The sequence below is a fragment of the Somniosus microcephalus genome, unplaced genomic scaffold, assembly GCF_052327205.1.
Source record: "Somniosus microcephalus isolate GS21.2 unplaced genomic scaffold, FLI_Smic_1.0 unresolved_chr7, whole genome shotgun sequence".
Taxonomy (NCBI): Eukaryota; Metazoa; Chordata; class Chondrichthyes; order Squaliformes; family Somniosidae; genus Somniosus; species Somniosus microcephalus.
Genome location: NW_028225185.1, coordinates 32,423,070 through 32,440,938, shown reverse-complemented (window position 1 = coordinate 32,440,938; position 17,869 = coordinate 32,423,070). Strand labels below are relative to the sequence as shown.

At 56.4% G+C, this 17,869-nt stretch overlaps 1 protein-coding gene across 1 annotated transcript in view; it reads left to right on the top strand.

Annotated features, from left to right (window-relative positions):
* LOC147086752 (PDZ domain-containing protein 4-like) overlaps positions 1-17,869 on the top strand; it is a 143,580-nt gene that overhangs the window by 107,423 nt on the left and 18,288 nt on the right. Inside the window, exons 6-8 of the mRNA XM_085978313.1 lie at positions 1,909-2,162; positions 3,920-4,010; positions 7,455-7,553. Of these exons, the coding sequence (XP_085834439.1) occupies positions 1,909-2,162; positions 3,920-4,010; positions 7,455-7,553 (444 nt within the window). The remainder of the gene's footprint in view (positions 1-1,908; positions 2,163-3,919; positions 4,011-7,454; positions 7,554-17,869) is intronic.

Here is a 17,869-nt window from a genome sequence, read left to right as displayed (position 1 = left end):
AGACACTCACACAGACACACTCCCACACACACTCGCGCACAGACTCGCGCACAGACACACACACTCCCAGACACACTCGTGCACAGACACTCACACAGACACACTCCCACACACTCACACTCACACTCGCGCACAGGCTCTCTCACACACACACACACCTACACACACTCGTGCACAGGCTCTCACACGCTCTCGCACACGCTCTTGCACACACACTCGCGCACTCACACGATCACTCACACACGCTCTCACAGGCTCTCGCACACACACTCGTGCACACACGCATGCACAGGCTCTCGCACACATGCACACACACTTGTCATGCACGCACACGCACGCACTCACACTCGCGCACACGCTCTCGCACACACTCTCTCACACACACACTCACTCACACTAACACTCAGACACGCTCATTCACTCACACTCACACACTCACTCACTCACTCACTCTCTCACACACACAGTCAGTGAATATATTCAAGGCGGAGATAGACCAATATTTGAGCTACGGGGAGTCGAGGGTTATGGGGAACAGGCAGGAAAGTGGGGTTGAGGCCAAGAACAGATCAGCCATGCTGTTATTGAATGGCGGAGCGGGCTCGAGGGGCCGAATGGCCGACTCCTATTTCTTATGTTCATCCTGTGACGATCTGGCGCCCACCGCCCCACCCGGTCAAACAGCCTTACCGCCCCCCCCCCCACCATCTCCGATATTTCTTTCTCCCTATATAAGCGTTCACAGATATTTGAAATCTCCCCGGGTTTTTGCTCGCATCAATTCCTGCCATCTCCGAGGCAATCCTGAGGCACGGCGGACCGAACCTTCAGTGATCAAAATGATTATTCATTCGGTCTTTTTTCCCTCCCACTCCCCAGGGCTCAAATGGATCGCGTCATGGAGTGGTAGGACGCAGATTGTCGCCCGCGAGTCCGCACGCAGTGAGTACATGGTGTGGGAGGGTAGGGGGCGGGGACAGAGGTCAGCCTCTCCTGACGCATTGACCAGAGGGTGGGGTATAACCTCGGTGGGGGGGTTGGCTAGTCCGCAGACATAAGGAGACAGCGGAGACGGTCGAGAGGTGGTCAGCCACTGGAGGCCTCGGTCCTTCCCCTGGTGTCCCTGCGCTGTGGGGTCTCGGCCCTTCCCCTGGTGTCCCTGCACCGTGGGGCCTCGGCCCTTCCCCCTGGTGCCCCTGCACCGTGGGGCCTCGGCCCTTCCCCTGGTGTCCCTGCACCGTGGGGCCTCGGCCCTTCCCCTGGTGTCCCTGCACCGTGGGGCCTCAGCCCTTCCCCTGGTGTCCCTGCACCGTGGGGACTGGGCCCTTCCCCTGGTGTCCCTGCACCGTGGGGCCTCGGCCCTTCCCCTGGTGTCCCTGCGCTGTGGGGCCTCGGCCCTTCCTCTGGTGTCTCTGCGCTGTGGGGCCTCGGCCCTCCCCCTGGTGTCCCTGCACCGTGGGGCCTCGGCCCTTCCCCCTGGTGTCCCTGCACCGTGGGGCCTCGGCCCTTCCCCTGGTGTCCCTGCACCGTGGGGCCTCAGCCCTTCCCCCGGTGTCCCTGCACCGTGGGGCCTCGGCCCTTCCCCTGGTGTCCCTGCACCATGGGGACTGGGCCCTTCCCCTGGTGTCCCTGCACCGTGGGGCCTCGGCCCTTCCCTTGGTGTCCCTGCACCGTGGGGCCTCGGCCCTTCCCCTGGTGTCCCTGCACCGTGGGGCCTCGGCCCTTCCCCCGGTGTCCTGCACCGTGGGGCCTTGGCCCTTCCCCCTGGTGTCCTGCACCGTGGGGCCTCGGCCCTTCCCCCTGGTGTCCCTGCACCGTGGGGCCTCGGCCCTTCCCCTGGTGTCCTGCGCCGTGGGATTAATTGGTGTCTGTCTCCTGATTTGCCCCCTTGTCCGCTGTCTCCTGCAGGTCCATGGGAAGGAGCTGTGTAAAGTGAACCAGGAGCAGGCTGTCGAGGTCCTCAGGCCGGCCAGAGACCCTCTCGTCATTCAAGTGCTGCGACGGAGTCCGAGAGGGAAGGCCGCCGTCTCCATCCAGGACCTGCTGCTCGTCGACAATGGGACCCAGACCGACATCACCTTTGAACACATCATGGCCCTCAGCAAAGTGCGGCCTCCATCGCCGCCCGTCGTCCTGCTGGAACCCTACGTCCTGTCCGATCTGTGAGTATGTGACCGTGTACAGTGACCCTTACCCTGAATACACAGGGACCGTGTACAGTGACCCTTACCCTGAATAAACAGGGACCGTGTACAGTGACCCTTACCCTGAATACACAGGGACCGTGTACAGTGACCCTTACCCTGAATACACAGGGACCATGTACAGTGACCCTTAACCTGAATAAACAGGGACCGTGTACAGTGACCCCTAACCTGAATAAACAGGGACCGTGTACAGTGACCCTTACCCTGAATAAACAGGGACCGTGTACAGTGACCCTTACCCTGAATAAACAGGGACCGTGTACAGTGACCCTTACCCTGAATAAACAGGGACCGTGTACAGTGACCCTTACCCTGAATAAACAGGGACCGTGTACAGTGACCCTTACCCTGAATAAACAGGGACCGTGTACAGTGACCCTTACCCTGAATAAACAGGGACCGTGTACAGTGACCCTTACCCTGAATAAACAGGGACCGTGTACAGTGACCCTTACCCTGAATCATTAACTCTTTTGAAAGCGCCACATTGTCGGAGGGGCGGTACTGAGGGAGCGCCGCACTGTGGGAGGGGCAGTACTGAGGGAGCGACGCACTGTCGGAGGGGCGGTACTGAGGGAGCGCCGCACTGTCGGAGGGGCAGTACTGAGGGAGCGCCGCACTGTCAGAGGGGCGGTACTGAGGGAGCGCCGCACTGTCGGAGGGGCAGTACTGAGGGAGCGCCGCACTGTCGGAGGGGCGGTACTGAGGGAGCGCCACACTGTCGGAGGGGCAGTACTGAGGGAGCGCCGCACTGTCGGAGGGGCAGTACTGAGGGAGCGCCGCACTGTGGGAGGGGCAGTACTGAGGGAGCGACGCACTGTCGGAGGGGCGGTACTGAGGGAGCGCCGCACTGTCGGAGGGGCAGTACTGAGGGAGCGCCGCACTGTCAGAGGGGCAGTACTGAGGGAGCGCCGCACTGTCGGAGGGGCGGTACTGAGGGAGCGCCGCACTGTCGGAGGGGCAGTACTGAGGGAGCGCCGCACTGTCAGAGGGGCAGTACTGAGGGAGCGCCGCACTGTCGGAGGGGCGGTACTGAGGGAGCGCCGCACTGTCGGAGGGGCGGTACTGAGGGAGCGCCGCACTGTGGGAGGGGCAGTACTGAGGGAGCGACGCACTGTCGGAGGGGCGGTACTGAGGGAGCGCCGCACTGTCAGAGGGGCAGTACTGAGGGAGCGCCGCACTGTCGGGAGGGGCGGTACTGAGGGAGCGCCGCACTGTCAGAGGGGCAGTACTGAGGGAGCGCCGCACTGTCGGAGGGGCGGTACTGAGGGAGCGCCGCACTGTCAGAGGGGCAGTACTGAGGGAGCGATTCACTGTCAGAGGTGACGTCTTTCAGGATGAGACGTTAACCCCAAGGGACAATATTTATCCCTCAACCAACATCGCTAAAAACAGATGATCTGGTCGTTATCACATTGCTGTTTGTGGGAGCTTGCTGTGCACAAATTGGCTGCTGCGTTTCCCACATTGCAACAGTGACCACAATTCAAAAAGTACCTCATTGGCTGTGACGCACTTTGGGACGTCCTGAGGTGGTGAAAGGCGCTGGAGAAATGCGAGTCTGTCTTCCTTTCTTTGCAATGCCTAATCCCTCAAAATTCCCTCAGCATCCCCTCTCTCCGACACGGGATCAGGGTACAGGAAAAGCGTTGTCCTGTGTTAGGGGATCTCTCGCTAATTGACTGCTGACGTATGCCATGTCATTCGAACAGCCCTCCGATCGGCAATGAGTTCTACGACCCCAATGACTACCTGGACAGCGGACACCACGAGGTGGATCGAGCTGAGGAGCTGGAGTACGAGGTGAGCGTAAATCCGACTCCAAACCACGCAAGGTGATGTTGGGACAGGTGACCAAATGCTGGGTCAAAGAGGTCGGTTTTAAGGAGCGTCTTAAAGGAGGAGAGAGAGGCGGAGAGGTTTAGGGAGGGAATTCCAGAGCTCGGGGGCCCTGGCGCGGTCGCCAATGGCGGAGTGATGGAAATTGGATGCGCGAGAGACCAGAATTGGAGGAGCGCTGAGATCTCGGACCTTTCAGGAGTGAAGTTAGGAAATACTTCTACACACAAAGGGCGGTAGAAGTTTGGAACTCTCTTCTACAAACGGCATTTGATGCTGGATCAATTGTTAATTTTACATCTGAGATTGGTAGATTTCTGTTAACCGAAGGTATTGAGCGATATGGGGTAAAGGCGGGTAGATGGAGTTAGGTCGCAGATCAGCCGTGATCTCTTTGAATGGCAGAACAGGCTCGAGGGGCTGAATGGCCTCCTCCTGTTCCGATGCTCCGATGTTCGGAGGGTTGTAGGGCAGGAGGAGGTTACAGAGATAGGGAGGGTTGTAGGGGCTGGAGGAGGTTACAGAGATAGGGAGGGTTGTAGGGGCTGGAGGAGGTTACAGAGATAGGGAGGGTTGTAGGGGGCTGGAGGAGGTTACAGAGATAGGGAGGGTTGTAGGGGGCAGGAGGAGGTTACAGAGATAGGGAGGGTTGTAGGGGCTGGAGGAGGTTACAGAGAAAGGGAGGGTTGCAGGGCTGGAGGAGGTTACAGAGATAGGGAGGGCTGTAGGGCTGGAGGAGGTTACAGAGAAAGGGAGGGTTGTAGGGGCTGGAGGAGGTTACAGAGATAGGAAGGGGTGTAGGGGCTGGAGGAGGTTACAGAGATAGGAAGGGTGTAGGGGCTGGAGGAGGTTACAGAGATAGGGAGGGTTGTAGGGGCTGGAGGAGGCTACAGAGATAGGGAGGGTTGTAGGGGCTGGAGGAGGTTACAGAGATAGGGAGGGTTGTATGGGGCTGGAGGAGGTTACAGAGATAGGGAGGGTTGTAGGGGCTGGAGGAGGTTACAGAGATAGGGAGGGTTGTAGGGGCTGGAGGAGGTTTCAGAGATAGGGAGGGTTGTAGGGGCAGGAGGAGGTTACAGAGATAGGGAGGGGTGTAGGGGGCTGGAGGAGGTTACAGAGATAGGGAGGGTTGTAGGGGCTGGAGGAGGTTACAGAGATAGGGAGGGTTGTAGGGGCTGGAGGAGGTTTCAGAGATAGGGAGGGTTGTAGGGGGCTGGAGGAGGTTACAGAGATAGGGAGGGCTGTAGGGGCTGGAGGAGGTTACAGAGATAGGGAGGGTTGTAGGGGCTGGAGGAGGTTACAGAGATAGGGAGGGTTGTAGGGGCTGGAGGAGGTTACAGAGATAGGGAGGGTTGTAGGGGCTGGAGGAGGTTACAGAGATAGGAAGGGTGTAGGGGCTGGAGGAGGTTACAGAGATAGGGAGGGGTGTAGGGGGCTGGAGGAGGTTAAGGAGATAGGGAGGGGTGTAGGGGCTGGAGGAGGTTACAGAGATAGGGAGGGTTGTAGGGGCTGGAGGAGGTTACAGAGATAGGGAGGGTTGTAGGGGCTGGAGGAGGTTACAGAGATAGGGAGGGTTGTAGGGGCTGGAGGAGGTTACAGAGATAGGGAGGGTTGTAGGAGCTGGAGGAGGTTACAGAGATAGGAAGGAGTGTAGGGGCTGGAGGAGGTTACAGAGATAGGGAGGGTTGTAGGGGCTGGAGGAGGTTACAGAGATAGGGAGGGTTGTAGGGGGCTGGAGGAGGTTACAGAGATAGGGAGGGTTGTAGGGGCTGGAGGAGGTTACAGAGATAGGAAGGGTGTAGGGGCTGGAGGAGGTTACAGAGATAGGAAGGGGTGTAGGGGCTGGAGGAGGTTACAGAGATAGGAAGGGTGTAGGGGCTGGAGGAGGTTACAGAGATAGGGAGGGTTGTAGGGGCTGGAGGAGGTTACAGAGATAGGGAGGGTTGTCGGGGCTGGAGGAGGTTACAGAGATAGGGAGGGTTGTAGGGGCTGGAGGAGGTTACAGAGATAGGGAGGGTTGTAGGGGCTGGAGGAGGTTACAGAGATAGGGAGGGTTGTAGGGGCTGGAGGAGGTTACAGAGATAGGGAGGGTTGTAGGGGCTGGAGGAGGTTTCAGAGATAGGGAGGGTTGTAGGGGGCTGGAGGAGGTTACAGAGATAGGGAGGGCTGTAGGGGCTGGAGGAGGTTACAGAGATAGGGAGGGTTGTAGGGGCTGGAGGAGGTTACAGAGATAGGGAGGGTTGTAGGGGCTGGAGGAGGTTACAGAGATAGGGAGGGTTGTAGGGGCTGGAGGAGGTTACAGAGATAGGAAGGGTGTAGGGGCTGGAGGAGGTTACAGAGATAGGGAGGGGTGTAGGGGGCTGGAGGAGGTTAAAGAGATAGGGAGGGGTGTAGGGGCTGGAGGAGGTTACAGAGATAGGGAGGGTTGTAGGGGCTGGAGGAGGTTACAGAGATAGGGAGGGTTGTAGGGGCTGGAGGAGGTTACAGAGATAGGGAGGGTTGTAGGAGCTGGAGGAGGTTACAGAGATAGGAAGGAGTGTAGGGGCTGGAGGAGGTTACAGAGATAGGGAGGGTTGTAGGGGCTGGAGGAGGTTACAGAGATAGGGAGGGTTGTAGGGGGCTGGAGGAGGTTACAGAGATAGGGAGGGTTGTAGGGGCTGGAGGAGGTTACAGAGATAGGAAGTGTGTAGGGGCTGGAGGAGGTTACAGAGATCGGAAGGGGTGTAGGGGCTGGAGGAAGTTACAGAGATAGGGAGGGTTGTAGGGGCTGGAGGAGGTTACAGAGATAGGAAGGGTGTAGGGGCTGGAGGAGGTTACAGAGATAGGGAGGGTTGTAGGGGCTGGAGGAGGTTACAGAGATAGGGAGGGTTGTCGGGGCTGGAGGAGGTTACAGAGATAGGGAGGGTTGTAGGGGCTGGAGGAGGTTACAGAGATAGGGAGGGGTGTAGGGGCTGGAGGAGGTTACAGAGATAGGGAGGGGTGAAGGGGCTGGAGGAGGTTACAGAGATAGGGAGGGTTGTAGGGGCTGGAGGAGGTTACAGAGATAGGGAGGGGTGTAGGGGGCTGGAGGAGGTTACAGAGATAGGGAGGGTTGTAGGGGCTGGAGGAGGTTACAGAGATGGGGAGGGTTGTAGGGGCTGGAGGAGGTTACAGAGATAGGGAGGGTTGTAGGGGCTGGAGGAGGTTACAGAGATAGGGAGGGTTGTAGGGGCTGGAGGAGGTTACAGAGATAGGGAGGGGTGGGCGAGGCCAGGGAGGGATCTGAACACGGACACTTCAAGAGTCCTTCATTGGCTGTGAGGCGCTTTGGGACGGCCTGAGGTGGTGGAAGATGCCGGAGAAATGTGAGTTTTTTCTTTTAGGCAAGGGATCTCTGTTGATGTTGTGTTTGCTGTTTTTCCTGTTGAGGAAGTGGAACTGTACAAAGACAGCCACCAGGAGAAGCTGGGACTGACAGTGTGCTACCGCACTGATGATGAAAACGACACCGGGATTTACATAGGCGAGGTAAGGTGACATGGCTGGAGTTACAATGGCGCCTGTATCAGAGGGGTTGGACTGCAGAGGAGACCTGCTGCTATTCCAGGGGAAGGGCCGAGGCCCCACGGTGCAGGGACACCAGGGGAAGGGCCGAGGCCCCACGGTGCAGGGACACCAGGGGAAGGGCCGAGGCCCCACGGTGCAGGGACACCAGGGGAAGGGCCGAGGCCCCACGGTGCAGGGACACCAGGGGAAGGGCCAAGGCCCCACGGTGCAGGGACACCGGGGGAAGGGCCGAGGCCCCACGGTGCAGGGACACCAGGGGGAAGGGCCGAGGCCCCACGGTGCAGGGACACCGGGGGAAGGGCCGAGGCCCCACGGTGCAGAGACACCAGGGGAAGGGCCGAGGCCCCACGGTGCAGGGACACCAGGGGGAAGGGCCGAGGCCCCACGGTGCAGGGACACCAGGGGAAGGGCCGAGGCCCCACGGTGCAGGGACACCAGGGGGAAGGGCCGAGGCCCCACGGTGCAGGGACACCAGGGGAAGGGCCGAGGCCCCACGGTGCAGGGACACCGGGGGAAGGGCCAAGGCCCCACGGTGCAGGGACACCAGGGGAAGGGCCGAGGCCCCACGGTGCAGGGACACCGGGGGAAGGGCCGAGGCCCCACGGTGCAGGGACACCAGGGGGAAGGGCCGAGGCCCCACGGTGCAGGGACACCGGGGGAAGGGCCGAGGCCCCACGGTGCAGAGACACCAGGGGAAGGGCCGAGGCCCCACGGTGCAGGGACACCAGGGGGAAGGGCCGAGGCCCCACGGTGCAGGGACACCAGGGGAAGGGCCGAGGCCCCACGGTGCAGGGACACCAGGGGGAAGGGCTGAGGCCCCACGGTGCAGGGACACCAGGGGAAGGGCCGAGGCCCCACGGTGCAGGGACACCAGGGGAAGGGCCGAGGCCCCACGGTGCGGGGACACCAGGGGGAAGGGCCGAGGCCCCACGGTGCAGAGACACCAGGGGAAGGGCCGAGGCCCCACGGTGCAGGGACACCAGGGGGAAGGGCCGAGGCCCCACGGTGCAGGGACACCAGGGGAAGGGCCGAGGCCCCACGGTGCAGGGACACCAGGGGGAAGGGCCGAGGCCCCACGGTGCAGGGACACCAGGGGAAGGGCCGAGGCCCCACGGTGCAGGGACACCAGGGGAAGGGCCGAGGCCCCACGGTGCGGGGACACCAGGGGGAAGGGCCGAGGCCCCACGGTGCAGGGACACCGGGGGAAGGGCCGAGGCCCCACGGTGCAGGGACACCAGGGGAAGGGCCAAGGCCCCACGGTGCAGGGACACCAGGGGAAGGGCTGAGGCCCCACGGTGCAGGGACACCAGGGGAAGGGCCAAGGCCCCACGGTGCAGGGACACCAGGGGAAGGGCTGAGGCCCCACGGTGCAGGACACCAGGGGAAAGAGGCAAGGCCCTTTGGGACGTTTTACTGCATTAAAGGCGCTATATAAATACAAGGTGGTATTGTTGTTGATACCGGGGGCTAAAAGGGTTAAATCCCGAGGACAGGTTGCACAGACTGGGCTTGTGTTCCCTCGAGTGTAGAAGATTAAGGGGTGATCTGATCGAGGTGTTTGAGATGATTAAAGGATCCGATCGGGTCGATCGAGAGGGAAACTATTTCCTCTGGTGGGGGGAGTCCAGAACAAAGGGGCAGAACCTTCAAATTAGAGCCAGGCCGTTCAGGGGTGATGTCAGGAAGCACTTCTTCACACAAAGGCTGGTGGGAATCTGGAACTCTCTCCCGCAAAGAGCTGTTGAGGCTGGGGGTCAATTGGTGCTTTCAAAACTGAGATCGATAGATTTTTGTTAGACGAGGTTATTAAGGGTTACGGAGATAAGGCGGGTAAATGAAGTTAAGATGCAGATCAGCCGCGATCTCATTGAATGGCGGAACAGGCTCGAGGGGCTGAACGGCCTCCTCCTGTTCCTAATGTAACAGGCTCGAGGGGGCTGAACGGCCTCCTCCTGTTCCTAATGTAACAGGCTCGAGGGGCTGAATGGCCTCCTCCTGTTCCTAATGTAACAGGCTCGAGGGGGCTGAATGGCCTCCTCCTGTTCCTAATGTAACAGGCTCGAGGGGGCTGAACGGCCTCCTCCTGTTCCTAATGTAACAGGCTCGGGGGGCTGAACGGCCTCCTCCTGTTCCTAATGTAACAGGCTTGAGGGGGCTGAACGGCCTCCTCCTGTTCCTAATGTAACAGGCTCGAGGGGGCTGAACGGCCTCCTCCTGTTCCTAATGTAACAGGCTCGATGGGGCTGAACGGCCTCCTCCTGTTCCTAATGTAACAGGCTCGAGGGGGCTGAACGGCCACCTCCTGTTCCTAATGTAACAGGCTTGAGGGGGCTGAACGGCCTCCTCCTGTTCCTAATGTAACAGGCTCGAGGGGGCTGAACGGCCTCCTCCTGTTCCGAATGTAACAGGCTCGAGGGGGCTGAATGGCCTCCTCCTGTTCCTAATGTAACAGGCTCGAGGGGCCTGAATGGCCTCCTCCTGTTCCTAATGTAACAGGCTCAAGGTGGGCTGAACGGCCTCCTCCTGTTCCTAATGTAATAGGCTCGAGGGGCTGAATGGCTTCCTCCTGTTCCTAATGTAACAGGCTCGAGGGGGTTGAACGGCCAAATCCTGTTCCTAGTGTAACAGGCTCGAGGGGGCTGAATGGCCTCCTCCTGTTCCTAGTGTAACAGGCTCGAGGGGGCTGAACGCCCTCCTCCTGTTCCTAATGTTGATTTACGTCAATTTTTCTCCCAACTTTCCTGGCGTCCCTGCGCCCCTGAAGGTGCGGACTCTCTTGGTTCCGGCCCCAATGCTCTCTCTCCATGTGTCAACCGGACCAGTGAGTGGCGACACGGCTATGCAACTGTGGAGGCAGCATCCTGCTCGTTGCTATGCATTCGCGGACATATTTTTCAGCATTAATAGTAATCAGGATCAGGAAAGCTATCCGATATCCCCCCCTCCTCCCGTCTCTTTAATCCAGGGCCGCAGAGACTAGCTTTAGCACAACACCAATCCCGTACCCACCCCAGACCCTGTTTGGAGATCAGGCTAACTCAACACAGGCCGGAAATGGAGCCTGAGCCTTTCCTACTCGGTGTGCGGGGGCTCAATCCCGCACACCGGGCGAGACCAGGTAAACTCATGTAGCTACAAGAGCAGGTCAGAGGCTGGGTATTCTGCGGAGAGTGTCTCACCTCCTGACTCCCCAAAGCCTTTCCACCATCGACAAGGCACAAGTCAGGAATGTGATGGAATACTCTCCACTTGCCTGGATGAGTTGCAGCTCCAACAACACTCGAGAAACTCGACACCAACCAGGACAAAGCAGCCCGCTTGATCGGCACCCCATCCACCACCTTAAACATTCACTCCCTCCACCACCGGCGCACCGCGGCTGCAGTGTGGACCATCTACAAGATGCACTGCAGAAACTCGCCAAGGCTTCTTCGGCAGCACCTCCCAAACCCGCGACGTCTTCCACCTAGAAGGACAAGGGCAGCAGGCGCACGGGAACACCACCACCTCCAGGTTCCCCTCCCAGTCACACACACCATCCTGACTTGGAAACATATCGGCCGATCCTTCATCGTCACTGGGTCAAAATCCTGGAACTCCCTCCCTAACAGCGCTGTGGGAGCACCTTCACCACACGGGACTGTAGCGGTTCAAGAAGGCGGCTCACCACCACCTTCTCGAGGGGCGATTAGGGATGGGCAATCAATGCCAGCCTTGCTCAGTTACCCTCCCAGGGGCAGCCAAGTGGGGAGGGCAGGAACGCTGCTGGACAGTTGCCTCGTCGCGAGTGCTGGAGGCGGAGAGGGAAGTGGAGGGGGTGCGGCGGCAGGGCGCAGAACTCCCTGCTTCGTCTTGGCTTCGATGACGCTCGCAGCCTGGCGGTGAGGCCGACCTTGCTTGCCAGAAAAAGCTCTGTGTGGTGTGGCTGACTGCGCAAGGAACGCCGAGCAGCAGAGGGCAAAGCGGACTCTCGGCGTGCAGCCTGCCTTGCCTCTCGTTCCCCCCCCCCGCCCCCCGGCTTTGTCCTATGGGGAGTCAGCCGTGCGTGAGAATCCCATCAGCTCTCTCGCAGGCTGTGACTGTGTCCATGGTAACAAGCAATTGGAAATACTAGCCTCCTTTATCGCTCGGCGGTTTGTGACTAACAGCGACGCCAGAGCTCGGGGTTGGGGTAAGAGTTGAGGGGGCGGCGACCTGCTCCAGTTTAACCCTTTCAGCAGCTCACGCTTGTCAAGTATTGGGCAAATTCTAAACGGGATAGAGGAGTAAAAAGATCTACGGGTACACAAATCACTAAAAGTAACGATGCAGGTTAAAAATAGGGTTCGTTTCCAGAGGGTTTGAATTAAAAAGCAGAGAAGTCATGTTAAACTTGTATCGAACCTTTGGTTAGACCGCACTTGGAGAACCGTGCACAGTTCTGGTCTCCATATACCTTGGTTAGACCACACGAGGAGCACTGTGCACAGTTCTGGTCTCCATATACCTGGGTTAGACCACACTTCGAGCACTGTGCACAGTTCTGCTCTCCATATACCTTGGTTAGACGACACTTGGAGCACCGTGCACAGTTCTGGTCTCCATATACCTTGGTTAGACCACACTTGGAGCACTGTGCACATTTCTGGTCTCCATATACCCTGGTTAGACCACACTAGGAGCACTGTGCACAGTTCTGGTCTCCATATACCCTGGTTAGACCACACTAGGAGCACTGTGCACAGTTCTGGTCTCCATATACCCTGGTTTGACCACATTTGGAGCACTGTGCACAGTTCTGGTCTCCATTTACCCTGGTTAGACCACACTAGGAGCACCGTGCACAGTTCTGGTCTCCGTATACCTTGGTTAGACCACACTTGGAGCACTGTGCACAGTTCTGGTCTCCCTATACCTTGGTTAGACCACACTTGGAGCACTGTGCACAGTTCTGGTCTCCATATACCTTGGTTAGACCACACTTGGAGCACTGTGCACAATTCTGGTCTCCATATACCTTGGGTAGACCACACTTGGAGCACCGTGCACAGTTCTGGTCTCCATATACCTTGGTTAGACCACACTTGGAGCACTGTGCACAGTTCTGGTCTCCATATACCTTGGTTAGCCTACATTTGGAGCACCGTGCACAGTTCTGGCCTCCATATACCTTGATTAGACCGCACTTGGAGCACTGTGCACAGTTCTGGTCTCCCTATACCTTGGTTAGACCGCGCTTGGAGCACTGTGCACAGTTCTGGTCTCCATATACCTTGGTTAGACCACACTTGGAGCACTGTGCACAGTTCTGGTCTCCCTATACCTTGGTTAGACCACACTTGGAGCACCGTGCACAGTTCTGGTCCCCATATACCTTGGTTAGACCGCACTTGGAGCACTGTGCACAGTTCTGGTCTCCCTATACCTTGGTTAGACCACACTTGGAGCACTGTGCACAGTTCTGGTCTCCATGTACCTTGGTTAGACCACACTTGGAGCACTGTGCACAGTTCTGGTCTCCATATACTTTGGTTAGACCGCACTTGGAGCACTGTGCACAGTTCTGGTCTCCATATACCTTGGTTAGACCGCACTTGGAGCACCGTGCACAGTTCTGGTCTCCATATACCTTGGTTAGACCACACTTGGAGCACTGTGCACAGTTCTGGTCTCCATATACCTTGGTTAGACTACATTTGGAGCACCGTGCACAGTTCTGGTCTCCACATACCTTGATTAGACCGCAATTGGAGCACTGTGCACAGTTCTGGTCTCCATATACCCTGGTTAGACCACACTTGGAGCATTGTGCACAGTTCTGGTCTCCATATACCTTGGTTAGACCACACTTGGAGCACTGTGCACAGTTCTGGTCTCCATATACCTTGGTTAGACCGCACTTGGAGCACTGTGCACAGTTCTGGTCTCCCTATACCTTGGTTAGACTGCACTTGGAGCACTGTGCACAGTTCTGGTCTCCATATACCTTGGTTAGACCACACTTGGAGCACTGTGCACAGTTCTGGTCTCCATATACCCTGGTTAGACCACACTTGGAGCACTGTGCACAGTTCTGGTCTCCATATACCTTGGTTAGACCGCACTTGGAGCACTGTGTACAGTTCTGGTCTCCATATACCTTGGTTAGACCGCACTTGGAGCACCGTGCACAGTTCTGGTCTCCATATACCTTGGTTAGACCACACTTGGAGCACTGTGCACAGTTCTGGTCTCCATATACCTTGGTTAGACTACATTTGGAGCACCGTGCACAGTTCTGGTCTCCACATACCTTGATTAGACCGCAATTGGAGCACTGTGCACAGTTCTGGTCTCCATATACCCTGGTTAGACCACACTTGGAGCATTGTGCACAGTTCTGGTCTCCATATACCTTGGTTAGACCACACTTGGAGCACTGTGCACAGTTCTGGTCTCCATATACCTTGGTTAGACCGCACTTGGAGCACTGTGCACAGTTCTGGTCTCCATATACCTGGGTTAGACCATACTTGGAGCACTGTGCACAGTTCTGGTCTCCCTATACCTTGGTTAGACTGCACTTGGAGCACTGTGCACAGTTCTGGTCTCCATATACCTTGGTTAGACCACACTTGGAGCACTGTGCACAGTTCTGGTCTCCATATACCCTGGTTAGACCACACTTGGAGCACTGTGCACAGTTCTGGTCTCCATATACCTTGGTTAGACCGCACTTGGAGCACTGTGTACAGTTCTGGTCTCCATATACCTTGGTTAGACCACACTTGGAGCAACGTACACAGTTCTGGTCCCCATATACCTTGGTTAGACCGCACTTGGAGCACTGTGCACAGTTCTGGTCCCCCTATACCTTGGTTAGACCACACTTGGAGCACTGTGCACAGTTCTGGTCTCCATATACCTTGTTTAGACCACACTTGGAGCACTGTGCACAGTTTTGGTCTCCCTATACGTTGGTTAGACCACACTTGGAGCACTGTGCACAGTTCTGGTCTCTATATACCTTGGTTAGACCACACTTGGAGCAACGTACACAGTTCTGGTCCCCATATACCTTGGTTAGACTGCACTTGGAGCACTGTGCACAGTTCTGGTCTCCCTATACCTTGGTTAGACCACACTTGGAGCACCGTGCACAGTTCTGGTCCCCATATACCTTGGTTAGACCGCACTTGGAGCACTGTGCACAGTTCTGGTCTCCCTATACCTTGGTTAGACCACACTTGGAGCACTGTGCACAGTTCTGGTCTCCATGTACCTTGGTTAGACCACACTTGGAGCACTGTGCACAGTTCTGGTCTCCATATACTTTGGTTAGACCGCACTTGGAGCACTGTGCACAGTTCTGGTCTCCATATACCTTGGTTAGACCGCACTTGGAGCACCGTGCACAGTTCTGGTCTCCATATACCTTGGTTAGACCACACTTGGAGCACTGTGCACAGTTCTGGTCTCCATATACCTTGGTTAGACTACATTTGGAGCACCGTGCACAGTTCTGGTCTCCACATACCTTGATTAGACCGCAATTGGAGCACTGTGCACAGTTCTGGTCTCCATATACCCTGGTTAGACCACACTTGGAGCATTGTGCACAGTTCTGGTCTCCATATACCTTGGTTAGACCACACTTGGAGCACTGTGCACAGTTCTGGTCTCCATATACCTTGGTTAGACCGCACTTGGAGCACTGTGCACAGTTCTGGTCTCCCTATACCTTGGTTAGACTGCACTTGGAGCACTGTGCACAGTTCTGGTCTCCATATACCTTGGTTAGACCACACTTGGAGCACTGTGCACAGTTCTGGTCTCCATATACCCTGGTTAGACCACACTTGGAGCACTGTGCACAGTTCTGGTCTCCATATACCTTGGTTAGACCGCACTTGGAGCACTGTGTACAGTTCTGGTCTCCATATACCTTGGTTAGACCGCACTTGGAGCACCGTGCACAGTTCTGGTCTCCATATACCTTGGTTAGACCACACTTGGAGCACTGTGCACAGTTCTGGTCTCCATATACCTTGGTTAGACTACATTTGGAGCACCGTGCACAGTTCTGGTCTCCACATACCTTGATTAGACCGCAATTGGAGCACTGTGCACAGTTCTGGTCTCCATATACCCTGGTTAGACCACACTTGGAGCATTGTGCACAGTTCTGGTCTCCATATACCTTGGTTAGACCACACTTGGAGCACTGTGCACAGTTCTGGTCTCCATATACCTTGGTTAGACCGCACTTGGAGCACTGTGCACAGTTCTGGTCTCCATATACCTGGGTTAGACCATACTTGGAGCACTGTGCACAGTTCTGGTCTCCCTATACCTTGGTTAGACTGCACTTGGAGCACTGTGCACAGTTCTGGTCTCCATATACCTTGGTTAGACCACACTTGGAGCACTGTGCACAGTTCTGGTCTCCATATACCCTGGTTAGACCACACTTGGAGCACTGTGCACAGTTCTGGTCTCCATATACCTTGGTTAGACCGCACTTGGAGCACTGTGTACAGTTCTGGTCTCCATATACCTTGGTTAGACCACACTTGGAGCAACGTACACAGTTCTGGTCCCCATATACCTTGGTTAGACCGCACTTGGAGCACTGTGCACAGTTCTGGTCCCCCTATACCTTGGTTAGACCACACTTGGAGCACTGTGCACAGTTCTGGTCTCCATATACCTTGTTTAGACCACACTTGGAGCACTGTGCACAGTTTTGGTCTCCCTATACGTTGGTTAGACCACACTTGGAGCACTGTGCACAGTTCTGGTCTCTATATACCTTGGTTAGACCACACTTGGAGCAACGTACACAGTTCTGGTCCCCATATACCTTGGTTAGACTGCACTTGGAGCACTGTGCACAGTTCTGGTCTCCCTATACCTTGGTTAGACCACACTTGGAGCACTGTGCACAGTTCTGGTCTCCATATACCTTGGTTAAACCACACTTGGAGCACCGTGCACAGTTCTGGTCTCCCTATACCTTGGTTAGACCACACTTGGAGCACTGTGCAGAGTTCTGGTCTCCATATACCTTGGTTAGACCGGACTTGCAGCACTGTGCACAGTTCTGGTCTCCATATACCTTGGTTAGACCACTCTTGGAGCACTGTGCACAGTTCTGGTCTCCATATACTTTGGCTAGACCACTCTTGGAGCACTGTGCACAGTTCTGGTCTCCATATACCTTGGTTAGACCACACTTGGAGCAACGTACACAGTTCTGGTCCCCATATACCTTGGTTAGACCGCACTTGGAGCACTGTGCACAGTTCTGGTCTCCCTATACCTTGGTTAGACCGCACTTGGAGCACTGTGCACAGTTCTGGTCTCCATATACCATGGTTAGACCACACTTGGAGCACTGTGCACAGTTCTGGTCTCCATATACCATGGTTAGACCACACTTGGAGCACCATGCACAGTTCTGGTCTCCCTATACCTTGGTTAGACCACACTTGGAGCACTGTGCACAGTTGTGGTCTCCATATACCTTGGTTAGACCACACTTGGAGCAATGTGCACAGGTCTGGTCTGCATATACCTTGGTTAGACCACACTTGGAGCACCGTGCACAGTTCTGGTATCCCTATACCTTGGTTAGACCACACTTGGAGCACTGTGCACAGTTCGGGTCTCCATACACCTTTGTTAGACCACACTTGAAGCACTGTGCACAGTTCTGGTCTCCATATACCTTGGTTAGACCACACTGGGAGCACCGTGCACAGTTCTGGTCTCCATATACCCTGGTTAGACCACACTTGGAGCACTGTGCACTGTTCTGCTCTCCGTATGCCCTGGTTAGACCACACTTGGAGCACCGTGCACGGTTCTGGTCTCCATATACTTTGGTTAGACTGTACTTGGAGCACTGTGCACAGTTCTGGTCTCCATATACCTTGATTAGACCACACTTGGAGCACTGTGCAGAGTTCTGGTCTCCATCTTCCTTGGTTAGACCACACTTGGAGCACTGTGCACAGTTCTGGTCTCCATCTTCCTTGGTTAGACCACACTTGGAGCACTGTGCACAGTTCTGGTCTCCATATACTTTGGTTAGACCACACTTGGAGCACTATGCACAGTTCGGGTCTCCCTATACCTTGGTTAGACCACACTTGGAGCACCGTGCACAGTTCTGGTCTCCGTATACCTTGGTTAGACCACACTTGGAGCACTGTGCACAGTTCTGGTCTCCATATACCTTGGTTAGACCACACTTGGAGCACTGTGCACAGTTCTGGTCTCCATATACCTTGGTTAGACAACACTTGGAGCACTGT